The 13,902-nt window shown below is 45.0% G+C and overlaps 1 protein-coding gene across 3 annotated transcripts in view; it reads left to right on the forward strand.

The window, feature by feature from the left end:
- soat1 (sterol O-acyltransferase 1) overlaps window positions 1-13,902 on the forward strand; it is a 90,201-nt gene that overhangs the window by 26,417 nt on the left and 49,882 nt on the right. The window contains exon 3 of one of the 3 annotated variants that reach the window (XM_038794657.1): window positions 8,980-9,038. The exons of 1 other annotated variant lie outside the window; for it this stretch is intronic. In XM_038794657.1, coding sequence (XP_038650585.1) covers window positions 8,980-9,038 — 59 coding nt within the window. The remainder of the gene's footprint in view (window positions 1-8,979; window positions 9,039-13,902) is intronic. One more of the 3 variants, XM_038794658.1, reaches the window with a different exon arrangement.

The following is a 13,902-nucleotide window of genomic DNA, read 5'->3' on the forward strand; positions in this document are numbered from 1 at the left end:
CTTTCCAAGAGCCGGTGCAGACTCGATGGGCCGAATGACCTCCTGCACTGTTAATTCTCTGATCTGTGAAATATGATGCCAGTGATGTGCAGCAGTTGCATTTTCAAAAGAGCATCATGAACCTTTTACTCTGTATCTTGGTGCAAATACAAGCAAGATTTTGGACCTTTAGCTTTAAGTTGAGAATAAATGTATTTTGACAGTATTGGGGAGGAGTTCTACATATGTACACCATTGAGCTAATTTCAAATGCTGTTAATTGAGTTTGAATGGGCTGGAAATCTGGAAAAACAGAATGTGCTGGAGAAATACGCAACTTAGATCACATTCACACCTGAAAGGATAGGATTGCAAGTGGGATCTTCCTTAAAATGAGCAATCCTACTCAAATATTTGCCCATCCACATTTGTTGAGACAGCAGGGCTGAAAGAGTCACCTGAGACCAACTGTGGAAGAATGAAATTATTGTTTATCATTATTCATGTATTGGTACAGGTGTGTTTGTTCCTGTCTGCTAAGGCACCCCCACACTTTATCTCCACTGAATCCATAGTGCAAAACACCAAGCATCGAAGTAAAACGTGAAATGAAGTTACTCTTGAAAGGTCACTTCAACGTGAGGAGAGGTGTTGGGGGGGTGGGGGGGGGGGGGGGGGGGGGGGGGGGGAGGGGAGGTGAGGGAGGTGAGAGAGAGATGAAGAATCTATACCAGAGTAGGTGAGTCAAATAGTATAGATGCAGGAGAAGCTAAATAAGCACATGGGGCAGAAAGGAATAGATGGATATGTTGATGAAGTTTGATGAAAGTGAGGGTGCGAGGAGGCTTATTTGCACCTTTAACTGAATGGATGTGTTGGTTTTCATGGACTGTTTTTCATGCTGTAAAAACTATGCATGAAAATTACCTGTGATTAGCAAACTAAAATATGGCTGAATATTCAATTTGAGCTTTTAAGTATGCATGTATAAAATTGTTTGGCGTTTGGGCATGGCTCATTTAAATTTCTTTTTTAGAATGCTGATGTCAAATTTGATTTGGAAAAATCAATTGACAATTGCATCATTCCAGACTTAATCCCATTTATTAGCCCCCCCCATAGTCTTGCCCTGAAGGCTGATGCCTCAAAGGGTTGTTAAACTTCCTTAATGAACTTTTTTTGTTCTAATTGCCAAGCAGCTTTGGCAGAGAATTTATCCTGTAGACATTTTGTCCAGATTTTATGGACTGGTCAGTAACACCAAATTAAGAACATGACATATCATTAACTTGACGATGATAAATTCCTTCTCTCCACATGTACTCTCTGCAAATTGTCTTCCCATCCTCACCCTGACGTTAACTTAATTTCAGATGATGTAGTGTATTTTACTAAGCATTTCATGTCTTTGGTCAAGCTCTGAAATTGCAAGCTGTGAATAGTTTTCATAAATAATGCTACGTTTATTTCATAAATACGATGAAAAATGAATACAGTACTTTGTCCAGAACTTATTTTTGAAATTTTTTTGTTAATTTGATCAACTCTGGATAGCATTAAATTGAAAGTGTCCTTGTTCATCAGGATGCTGCAGAAAATATTAACTATGGATTTCAATAGCAGTTACACTGCCACCAATACACCGACAAATTAAGGTAGTTTCTAACATAATGGCCTCATTGGAGATTTCTGGGGTGGTAGTATCATATTTATGACATGGTCTGCAGCTGTTATTTCATGAATCTCTCTTTATCCTTGCAGACAAAATTCATAATTTTTCACTATTTATGAAATAAACTTAGCTTTATTTATGGATAGCAAAGTAAGGAACCTTGACCGTGATACTTAGTTCAAATTAGCATTTTTAATACTACGCACCAAAGTCATTTGTAGGAGGTAGTCTGAATTCCTGAAACTTAATTGAGTCACAACTTTTAAATTAATATTCCCCCTAATTTGCATATGTCGAAGTGTGTGTTCTGATTTAAGATTAGTCTATCAATGAGGCAATGGCCATTTTTGTTCCCATGGGTTGACTGAGTTAAAGGACAAAAGAGTGAGTCAGAAAAACACGCACTAGTTTGGGCACCCTTTATATGTCCAGTTCCAAATTTGTGAATTGCATGCTGGCCAAGATTACACCTAGATTTTCTATATAAAAGTTAAGAGGACAATTTATTGTGCTCATCGTTAACCTGTGGGAAGCTGGCTTTGAGAATTTAACAAGCAAAACTAGTCTCAGTTTGCATTATTGATTGAAATGATCTGATTCCTCCAAGATTATCCTTCCTATTTTCTTTCCCTCTCCCCATTTAATGATTGGCAACAGCTACTATTTAAGTGCAATGTATTAAAGATAAAAATTTTACCTAATTTTTGTAACTTTATAAAAGTAGTCCGATGTCCTTCATTAAAATGCAGACTGAAAATGTTCCACAAGTGGTCCCAATATTTGAAATGTTTTTGAAAAAGAATTTCTTTTTTTAAAACATTTTATGCAGAAAACAAAACAACGCAAAGCAAAAAGAATAACAGAAGAAACTCCCTGTACCAACCATCACACATATGACTTGAAGAGTAAACCACCACCCACCCCAATCTCTGCTCCTCAGCAGCTGATGGTGACCCATCTCTTATGGAACCCCTCAATCACCTGCCTCAAGGTGAAGTTAACCTTCTCAAGATACAAAAACTCCATCAGGTCCACCAGCCACACTGAGGCACAGGGCGGAGAAGCTGACCTCCACCCCAACAGGACTTGCCTGTGAGCAATCAGTGAGGCGAAGGCTAAAACATGCTGCCACAGAGGTTAGCACTGCTGCCTCACACTCTCGGGTCTCTGGTTCAATTCCGGTCTTGGGTGACTGTGTGGAGTTCTCCCTGTGTCCGCGTGGGTTTTCTCCGAGTGCTCAATTTTCTTCCCCAGTCCAAAGATGTGTGGGTTAGATAGATTGGCCATGCTAAATTGCCCCTTAATGTCCAGCGATGTGCAGGTTCAGTTATGGGGTTGCAGGGATGGGGCAAGGCGGATGGGGGAGCGTAAATGGGTAGAGTGTTCATTCAAAGGGTTGGTGCAGACACGATGGGCTGAATAGCCTCTCTGCATTGTAGAGATTCTATGATTTCTATGAACATCCACCCTGCTCCTGTCTGCAGCTCCGGCAAGTCCGTCACCCCAAATATGACCCGCTGGGGACTGGGCCCCAAGTCAAATGCAAAATTGCTGACATGGTGCTGAAAAAAGAACCCAAAAGGTGACCAGAGCAATATGTGCACGGTTGGCCGGACCTCTCCCATTTCGCTCACAAGTATCCTCCAGTCCCTCAAACAACCAGCTCACCCTCAATTTTGTCAGATGCGCCCTGTGCACCACCTTCAATTGCATTAACCCCAGTCTCGCGCACACAGTTTAGGCATTCACCCTCCGCAACACCTCCCACCGCAACCCCATCTCCAGCGCCACCCCAGCTCTTCCTCCCATTTGGTCGTAACCCTCTCCAATGACACACTATCCTACAGAATCCTCCCATAAATCGCCGAGATGACCCCTATTCCCGCCCCAACCCCATCACTGACAACACCTCCAACAACCAGGAGGGGGTGTCACCGGAAACATTGGGAAAACCAAAACCCCACACCTGCATATAAATGCCCCCACCCCCATGGAATCCCAATCTTTTCCGTCACTCCTCCAAGCTCACAAGCTGCCCTTCCAGTAATAAGTCCTTCATTTTCACAACTGCTCCGCTCCTCCCAGCCCAGAAACCGAGCATCCAATCTCGCTGACTCAAACACATGATTCTCTCATCAGCTTCACCCTGCCCCTAACTTTTAAGTGCTACCAAAAATTGCATACATACCTTCAGTGTGGCCACTACCACTGGACTACCTGAATATTTCCCTGGGGCAAACTGGAGCGGCACCATTGCCAGTGTCTGCAACCCTGAACTCCTGCAAGAGCCTGCCTCCAATCTCACCACATCGCCTCCGGCTCCCTACCCCAGCCCTGCATCTTATCGGCATTTGCTGCCCAATAACAATACATCAGATTTGGCAGAGCCAAACCCCTTGACGACTGCCCTCTCTGAAGCACCGTCATCTGAATTCTCACTCCCTTACCTGCCCAGACAAATGACAAAATCAAGCATTCCACCCCTCGTAAAAAAAAAAGACTTTCGGCAAGAAGACCTGTAAACACAAATAAAAATTTGGCAAGAATTTGGGCATCCACATTTAACAGGGATGTTGGCCGATACGACACCCACTCCACCAGGTCCTTATCCTTTTTCACCAAAACCAAAATAGATGCCTGTCCCATCGTCTCCGGAAGCACCCCTCTCCCCAGCTGCCGCATCCTCAAACATCTTCACCAACAGCCGCGCCAGCCTGTCCAAAAACGTCTAATAAAATTCCACCGGGAACCAATCCAGTCCCGGTGCTTTACCAGTTTCCATTTTCCCCGTTGCCGTTTGAACCTCCTCAATTTTTACTGGCTCCTCTCCAAGACCACATCCACAAGTGCGGTGCGTGATCTGAAATAACGATTGCTGAGTATTCCGCTTACCTCACCCCCAACAACAACGACTTGCCCATAATAAAGAAATCAGTCCTTGCACTGGCGAAGAAAAGGAATACTCTTTACCCCTACATGGAAGAACCGCCAGGGGTCCGCTACCCCCATCTCTTTAATAAACGCTGCCAAAGCCCTTGCCCCCTCCTGAAGGGGTAAACGGCAAGGCTTGGAACAATCCATCTTCGGATGCAATGCTGTGTTCAAATGCACCCCCCGCTAAAATTAACTGATGTGTGTCCAGGCTTGGGACTGTCACCAACATCCTCTTCATAAACCCCACCGAATCCCAATTTGGAGCATACATGCTAACCAACACCACCAACCTCCTCTCCAAAGGCCCGTTACTATAACGTATCTGCCATCACCTTCTCCATCCGAAACCTAACACTCCTTGTTCACCAGTATCGCTACCTCCCCGAGCCCTGCTGTCAAAGACCGAGTGAAACATTTGGCGCAGCCAATCCTTCTAAAGCTTATCCTGGTCATTCACCCTCGGATGGATCTCCTGCAGCAGCTCCATATCGGCTCTCAAATCCTTTAATGCAACAAGGCATTGGCACAGTCCTCCCAACCCCCCGCATGTTCCATGTTGCCGTTCAGGCTGGGGATCTCTCACCCCTTCCCCTTCCAATCAGCCATGACCACCCTATAGGGTATACCTGCCCCACAGCCAACTTCTTGGGCCCACCGTCCACCCAAAATGGCCCTCGGCCCTGCTCCAGGAATGGGACCAAGCTCTGCCCCTAGTCACCGTCAACTAACCACCCCTCCCTTCTATGCTAGAAACCCCCTCAACCACTTCCCCTCGTATCTTCTGCTCTCCATGCTCCCAACATTCGCACCACCTAGACCACTCGAAACCTGTCCACACAGGCTCAGCTGGCTACAGCCCCTCCCCCACCTCGTTCCCGTTCAGTAGCCAACTTTAGTTTGCTGGCGGGGTGGCCCCCGGCAGAGCTCCCAAACCCACATAGATAACCCAAAAGCCAACTGAGAAACCTCCCACCCCCACCCAACCCTTCGAAACAACCGAACATATCAAACACCAAAGCGGAAAAAGCCCTGACGTATTATCTCATCTTCTCTTAAACCATCTCCTCCCAACCGCAACATAATAAAGCCAAGTCCAAACTCAGTTCAGTCCCTGTCCTTCAGCCCTCACGAATGTCTTGGCCTCCTCCACCGTCTCAAAGAAATATCCCCTGTCTTTGGCCCTGAAAAGCTAATTTTATATTTGTGAAGTAAAGTTTTTCCATAATAAATTCCTATGCTTTATAACTTTAAATATTTATGATATTTTACCTCTTATCGTAATTGCATGCGTGTTTCAAAAATTATTTGCTTTGCTCACTTCATTAGTCACTTTTTGTTAAAATTTAATGAGTGCATTTTACTTGTTTGAGTGCTTCCGTGTGACTAATAAGGCTTGATGTCATCACCAATGCTGGATGCCTGGAAATCACCAGGTGCCAGATTCAAACTGATGTTGGGAAAGATTATGTCCCAAATGGGGTTGAAGCCCTGATTTCTAGATCTTTGTGGGTAACTACCTTTTGAGGTCAGTTGTTGAGTGTTGGCACTTCACCAATGAATCTAAAATCTAAGTCACTAGCTGAGGGCTTTTTTGGACAGGAGGGTCAAGTGAGCAGCAGTGAAGGCAGAAAAGAATTTGAAGTAGATTTTTAGATGTCACACCATCGGCCTGTAGCTTGATGACAAATGTGCATGCTTGTTTGATCAGCATTTACCTCCGCCTGGAATAAAAAGAATTTGAATTTGTATCACGTTTTTGATAACTTCAGGATGACCCAAAGTTGACTGCTACTGAAGTACATTTGACTCATTATTACCGTTGTATTGCAGGAAATGTAGCACTCAAATATTTTGTGACAAGATCCGACAAATAGCCATGAGATAATTTTTTAAAAAAGATTTGGATTACCCAATTATTTTTTCCAATTAAGGAGCAATTTTAGCGTGGCCAATCCACCTACTCTGCGCATTTTTTTTGGGTTGTGGGGGCGAAACCCACGCAGACACAGGGAGAATGTGCAAACTCCACACGGACAGTGACTCAGAGCCGGGATCGAACCTGGGACCTCAGCGCCGTGAGGCAGTTGTGCTAACCACTAGGCCACCGTGCTGCCCAGCCATGAGATAATGACTAAATAGACTGTATTCTCATAATATTGGTTGCTCAAGACATGGGAGAGGAACTGACCCATTCTTCAAACAGTGCCATGGGATCTTTTGCTTCTGTTTGAGGGAGAAGAAAGCCTTGATTTAATGTCTCACCCAAAAGACAATATCTTTGACTACGTACATCCTTAATGAGTGTCAGTCTGGATCTTGTGTTTAAGTCTGTGGAGTGGGACAAGAACAGAAGAATTGGGAGCAAGAGTAGAGTATTTGGTTGTTTGAGTCTTTTCTGCCATTAAATACAATCATGTCTGATCTTGGCTTTGACTCCACTTTCTGCTGGCTCCCTGTATCCCTTGATTCCTTGAGAGGCAAATCTGCCGAGTCCAGCTTTAATTGTATTCAATTAAATTGCCCCTGAAGTGTCCAGGGATGTATAGGTTAGATGACGAGGGTCAGATGGGGGAGTGGGCCTAGGTAGGGTGCTCTTTCAGAGGGTTAGTACAGACTTGATGGGCCAAATGACCTTGTGCACTGTAGGAATTATATGATTCTACTTTATTTTTGTACCCCAAATCCCTTGCAATAAGGACCAGTGTGTAATTTATCTTTGTAATTGCTTGCTGCACTTGTATGTTAGCTTTCTGCATTTCTTGTACAAGAAAACCCAAGCCTCTCTGGGCATCAACATTTTTGGCACCTTTTAAAACATTTTCTACATCTTTGTTTTTATTACCGAAGTGAATGACCTCACAGTTCCCTCACATTATACTTCTGCCATCTTGTTGCCTACTCAATTAACCTGTCTATAACTTTGTGCGTCCTCCTCACAGCTTACCTTTCCAACTAGCTTTGCACCATAAGCAAATGTTCTCTCTGTCTTGCCACAGGAGTCATTAATATAGATTGTAAATAGCTGAACTCAACCGTCTGACTTTAAGGCAAGAATGCTACTGTTTGAAACAAAGTTGACAGCTGATTAAAGTGGCTATGTAAGTAACGATCACAAGTTGGGTTTCAAAAAAGATTATTCAATGCTTATTATTTCACAATATGGAATCTGATGGTTTCTTAATGGAGTCCAGTTCTAAAGAGGCCTTATTGATATCCCAAGGTGGAAGATCTGAAAGGTGCTAAATATTTGTGCTGCGTCAGTAGTCTGCAATCATGTTATGTTGTGACATTGATGGGAAACCACTTTGGCCATGATCTTCTTGAAGTTACGATATCTGCCTTTTCAGCTGTTTACCTTTTAAGAAGGGAAATAGACTGAAAGGATGGATGCACGGCAACAAAAGACATTCGGAAATGTCAGAGTAGATAGTAAATATGGGCAAGAAACCTGTGGTAGTTATAGATGCGTTTTTCTGTTTCTCATTTCCAGTTGTGCACAAGAAATGTGAGATGGATTTGTCTGAACAGGTCAACTTACCGTTGGTCAATGGAAGCTGCATGGCCTATCTGTTTTCTTTTTTCCCCATTTGTAATATTCACTAAATTCAATACACAGATTTTCAATTTCTGCTTGACTCGCGTTTTGTTTTGCTGTAGAGACGCCATTAATCTCAATCAAATCATATTGGTAACGGGTAACGTTTGGACATTTAATAACTCCGAGTTTCAGTCAGAAAGTGGGAGGGGTAAAATATTGAATATTGCCGAATTTCAGTAAGGTGAAAACAAACATTTTACAAGAGTAATTTGTGTATTTAGATGTAAAAATGAAAAGCCCAAAGGTGCACAAAAAGAGAGGTGAGAGAAAGTGAAAGCTTTTTGTTATATTTCTTAGTATCCTGGGAGAAAATCAAATTTGGGTTTGAGATAATATTATGAGTCTTGATTAGAGCATGGACGGGCATTAGTGCTTTCATTACCACAGCTGGCTGAATGACAGAAGTGACGTCAGCATCAGACGAGGGATTGTGATCATGGTGAAAGGTGAAGCATGATCAGCGGGCTATATGGTCGTCTTATATTTATTACGTTCCTGTGGGAGAAATGATGACACTTTAAATTGAAGGCCATTATTTAGAAATGGACATGCAAAAACACGCAATGGAGCAGGCATCACTAGATTTGGAAAAGGTAAGGATACAATTGCAGAGAATATTTTCTGAAATTTGATTGAAATGACTATTTGTTTTGAACTTGAATTGTTTTTAGCTACTTTGAGCAGCATATCCCTCCTCTTCAATGCGCCCCCCCCCCCATCACCAGCACTTTGCACTGAATCTTTTCTGGCGAAACTCATTCTGCTTGATTTTTAAAAAGTCTTCTGTTTCTTTAAGGAAGTATAGATGCTGAGCAGGTGATCAGTAAAAAGATGCAGCTCAAGCAAAAGGCTGAGGTAAGCTTTCTAATACCTTGATTAAAATGATTGAACTATTTTCACCAGGAAAATTACTGCAAATATCCTGTTTTTGCTGTTGGTTTGTTTCTTTGGTGTGGAGGAGGGGGCTCTGGCAGAGGCTGCCACACTAGCAAAATGCAAGTTGGCTTAAGAGATTTCGGGCTTTTTCAGGGTACAAGCTAAATTTGGGGCAAAGTGAATCTTTAGTGTCTCTTCGGGGGATTGCCTTTTCGGGTGGTGCCAACCCACATTCGGTATTTTGGACTACAGGTGGCACAGGACTGGGCTCGGCTCCGCAAGTTGAACTTTGCAAGTTTTGGAGATTGTTCTTTAGCACCAAGTCGGCTATCTTACATGTGGACTTGGAGCCCAATCTCCATGGGCCCATATTTGGACTTGCTGGAGTTACAGACAGGTTTGGGGACAGATGTGTTAGCCTTTGCCTCGCTGATCGCTTGCAGGTGGGTCCTATTGGGGTGTAGGTCAGCTTCTCCATCCTCTGCCTCAGTGTGACTGGTGGAATTTAATGGAGTTCCTGTGTTTGGAAAAGGTGAAATTTGCCTGGCGAGGGATGAGTGAGAGTTTCCACAAGAGATGGAGTCTGTTTATATTATATTTTGAAGAACTAGTTGCGAATGATTGAGGGGAGGGGGTTGGATGAATTTGCGGGGTTGCTTTGGGGTTACTTAAGTTGTAAATGTTGGTTTGTGTGATTGTTAAAATGTTAACATTTGAATAAAAATAGTTTAACAAAAAATACCATCTTTACTTAACCAGTTGTGTTCAGATTCTCTGTTTCTAGGTGTAGGTAATTCAATATTGTTAAAACAATGTGTTCATTTGCTGATCAAAGAGTATTATGCGTTGAAAGTGGTTTCAGTTCTGTAAGCAGACACCTTTTGGACAAATGTGATCACGTACATCAAATATTCAATGATTGAGAAGCTGTAAAAACAATTTGATGCAAAATAAAATCCAGAAGTGACCACAGTGCTGTGATTGTGCAGTGGTTATGTACTTGTACTGCATCTACGACAATAAAGCTCTACCACCAGCGCTGATATTGGAAGCTGTGGGTGGCAATATTTGCATTAAAATTATCTTCAGGTAGTATAAGTTTCTGGGGTTCCCTTGAGTACTTTAACCCAGTGTGACACAAACTAGGCATTTAATATTGTGGCATTAAAACGTGTTTGAGAATACAGTCAGGGGCTTTTGCACTGCTGTGCAGTCTGGTTGGACCCTAGTGCTCTCTTTATTGTACTCGTGTGGCTAAAATGTAAGTGCACCCATTGAATTTTAAAGTACAGGACAAATTAGGGTGATGCACTGTCTTGGTATTATATTGTACAGATACAAGTGCTGAGCCCAGCGTTTGCTTCACTGATCTCTGCCTTAGCTCAAGTTCATCTATTCTTTGTGATGGCGAGTGGCAGTGTCCACTAAAGGTTATGATTATTATGATTATTTTAAAATTCTGTTATGGGATGAGAGTATTGCTGGCAAGGCTGACACTTGTTGCCCATCCTAATTACTCTTGAGAAGATGATGGTGAGCTTCTGCTTTGAACTGCTTTTGTTCATGTTGTGTATCCATCAGAGTGCGGTGATCCAGCAGCAATGAAGAAACAGTCATGTAGTTCCAAGTGAGGATGGTGTGTGGCTTATAGAGCAACTTCCAGGTGGCAGTGTACCCATGTGTTTCCTGCCCTTTTGCTTCTAGGTGGTGGGCATCACGGGTTTGGAAAGTGCTGTTGAAGGGGCCTTGGGAGTTATCGCAGTGCATCTTGTAGATAGAACACATTGCTGCTATTGTGCTTTAGTGTTGGAGGGAGTGAATGGCATCTCTTCCATTAACAATCAAGTGGGCTGCTTTCTCCTGGACAGTGTCGAGCTTGTAGGAACAACACTTCTCCAGCCAAGTGGAAGTATTGACCTGTGCTTGTAGATGATGGATAGCTTTCAAAAGTCAGGAAGTGTGTGAATTCTCAATCTCCCAACCATGTAGTTTTAAAAAATATACCTGTGCTATTCACGTCAACCATTCATGTGGTAGTTATTTTACGTTTTCACCATTGAGTCTGAATATTTCTGTTCTATTAAGACCTCAACTTAAATATTTGCATTGCAATAATGGTTTCTTCAGTGGTTAGCTGGACAGTTAACACAGCCAGACTTTCTCTGCCTTTCTTGTTGACTTGACAATATGAATGTGAGGCTGATTGAAATCTGTGACAATATATGATAGTTCCATGGAGAGAAAAAAAGGAGCACTTTTTCAATTGGAGGGGTGGGACGGGAGGGTGGTGTGCTGGAAAGAGGACAAAGGGACACTTGCACGTTTTTCAGAATAAAGTCTATTCTGCTGGAGATTCATCTTGAAACCATTTGAGGCTGAAGAAAGAGATTCTGTGAGAAAATTTAGTGCTAAAGGGTGTACACTATTCCCTGACTATTCAAGGACTGCATAAGTAGGAGTGCTGACAAAACGTCTCCACAGTATAATTGCACTCTTGACTGTCACAAACAAATGTATGGCAGGATGGGTAGGCTGTGGATTTCTATGATGTCACTGATCAGTGTCGTCATGCATCCATCTATGCTGACTGATAGCAAATTAATTTGACCATGGGATTTGATTCCTATCTCTTTCACCCCCAACTTCCTGATACTCATTTTCTCTGCAAAAGTGCTGACCCATGGCCATTTTATTCAGATATGATGAGTAGATGTAAATGTAAATGTTAAATTTTCCATTTGCAGAGACGCAGTGGAGAAGGGCACAGGGCGCGGTCTATGAGTATGGGGAAAAGGCGAGCAGGATGCTGGCACACCAGCTTCGCAAACGAGATGCGGCTAGGGAGATTGGGGGAGTGAAGGAGAGGGGCGGGAAGGTAGTGCAGAAGGGGCAAGAAGTGAACGGGGTCTTCAGGGATTTTTACAAGGAGTTGTATCGGTCTGAGCCGCCGACGAGGAGAGGGGGAATGGAGGACTTCCTAAACAAATTGAGGTTCCCAAGGGTCCAGGAGGGGCTGGTAGAAGGGCTGGGGGCGCCAATAGGGCTAGAGGAGCTAGTCAAGGGAATAGGTCAGATGCAAGCGGGGAAGGCGCCGGGGCCAGATGGGTTCCCGGTGGAATTCTATAAGAAAAATGTGGACTTGGTGGGACCGGTACTGGTACGAGCCTTTAATGAGGCGCGAGAGGGGGGGGTTCTGCCCCCGACAATGTCGCAGGCTCTGATCTCCCTGATATTGAAGCGGGATAAAGACCCCGTGCAGTGCGGGTCCTACAGGCCTATCTCGCTTCTGAACGTGGATGCCAAGTTGCTGGCAAAGATCCTGGCAGCTAGAATAGAGGATTGTGTGCCAGGGGTAATCCATGAGGACCAGACGGGGTTCGTGAAGGGGCGGCAGCTCAACACGAACGTGCGGAGATTGCTGAATGTAATTATGATGCCGGCAGTGGAGGGGGAGGCTGAGATAGTGGTAGCGCTGGACGCGGAGAAGGCATTCGACAGGGTGGAGTGGGAGTACCTGTGGGAGACGTTGAAACGGTTTGGGTTTGGGGAAGGGTTTATTAAGTGGGTGAAGTTGCTCTACTCGGCCCCGACGGCGAGTGTAGTGACAAACGGGAGGAGGTCGGAGTATTTCGGGCTCCACCGAGGGACCAGGCAGGGATGTCCCCTATCCCCCCTACTTTTCGCACTGGCGATTGAACCGTTGGCGATGGCACTGAGGGGTTCAGGGGGGTGGAGAGGACTGACTAGGGGAGGGGAGGAACATCGAGTATCGCTGTATGCGGATGATCTACTGCTGTACGTGGCAGACCCAGAAGGGGGAATGCCGGAGATAATGGAACTATTAGCAGAGTTTGGGGACTTTTCGGGGTACAAATTAAATTTGGGCAAAAGCGAGGTTTTTGTGATACACCCGGGGGACCAGGGAGAGGGTATTGGGAGACTCCCCTTCAAGCGAGCAGGAAAGAGCTTTAGGTACTTAGGGGTGCAGGTGGCAAGGAACTGGGGGACCCTCCACAAGTTGAACTTTTCCAGGCTGGTGGAACAGATGGAGGAGGAGTTTAAGAGGTGGGACATGGTACCGTTGTCGCTGGCGGGGAGGGTGCAGTCAATCAAAATGACGGTCCTCCCAAGGTTCTTGTTTTTATTTCAGTGCTTGCCCATCTTCCTCCCTAGGGCCTTCTTCAAAAAGGTGACGAGTAGCATCATGAGCTACGTGTGGGCGCATGGCACCCCAAGGGTGAGGAGGGTCTTTTTGGAGCGGAGTAGGGACAGTGGAGGGCTGGCACTGCCCAATCTCTCGGGGTACTACTGGGCGGCAAATGTGTCAATGGTGCGCAAGTGGATGATGGAAGGGGAGGGGGCAGCTTGGAAACGAATGGAGAGGGCGTCCTGTGGCAACACAAGCCTGGGGGCCCTAGTAACGGCACCATGGCCGCTCCCCCCCACGAGGTACACCACGAGCCCGGTGGTGGCGGCCACCCTCAAGATATGGGGGCAGTGGAGGCGACATAGGGGTGAAATGGGAGGTCTGTTGGCGGCGCCAATAAGAGGGAACCATAGATTCATCCCGGGGAACATCGACGGGGGATTTCAGAGCTGGTACAGGGTGGGCATACGGCAGCTGAAGGACCTGTTTATAGAGGGGAGGTTTGCGAGCCTGGGAGGGCTGGAGGAGAAGTTTGAGCTCCCCCCGGGAAACATGTTCAGATATTTACAAGTGAAGGCATTTGCTAGGCGGCAGGTGGAGGGGTTTCCCCTGCTCCCCAGTAAGGGGGCGAGTGATAGGGTGCTCTCGGGGGTCTGGGTCGGAGGGGGGAAGATATCAGACATCTACAAGATAATG

The sequence above is a fragment of the Scyliorhinus canicula genome, chromosome 4 (genome assembly GCF_902713615.1).
Source record: "Scyliorhinus canicula chromosome 4, sScyCan1.1, whole genome shotgun sequence".
In the NCBI taxonomy this organism is placed as follows: domain Eukaryota; kingdom Metazoa; phylum Chordata; class Chondrichthyes; order Carcharhiniformes; family Scyliorhinidae; genus Scyliorhinus; species Scyliorhinus canicula.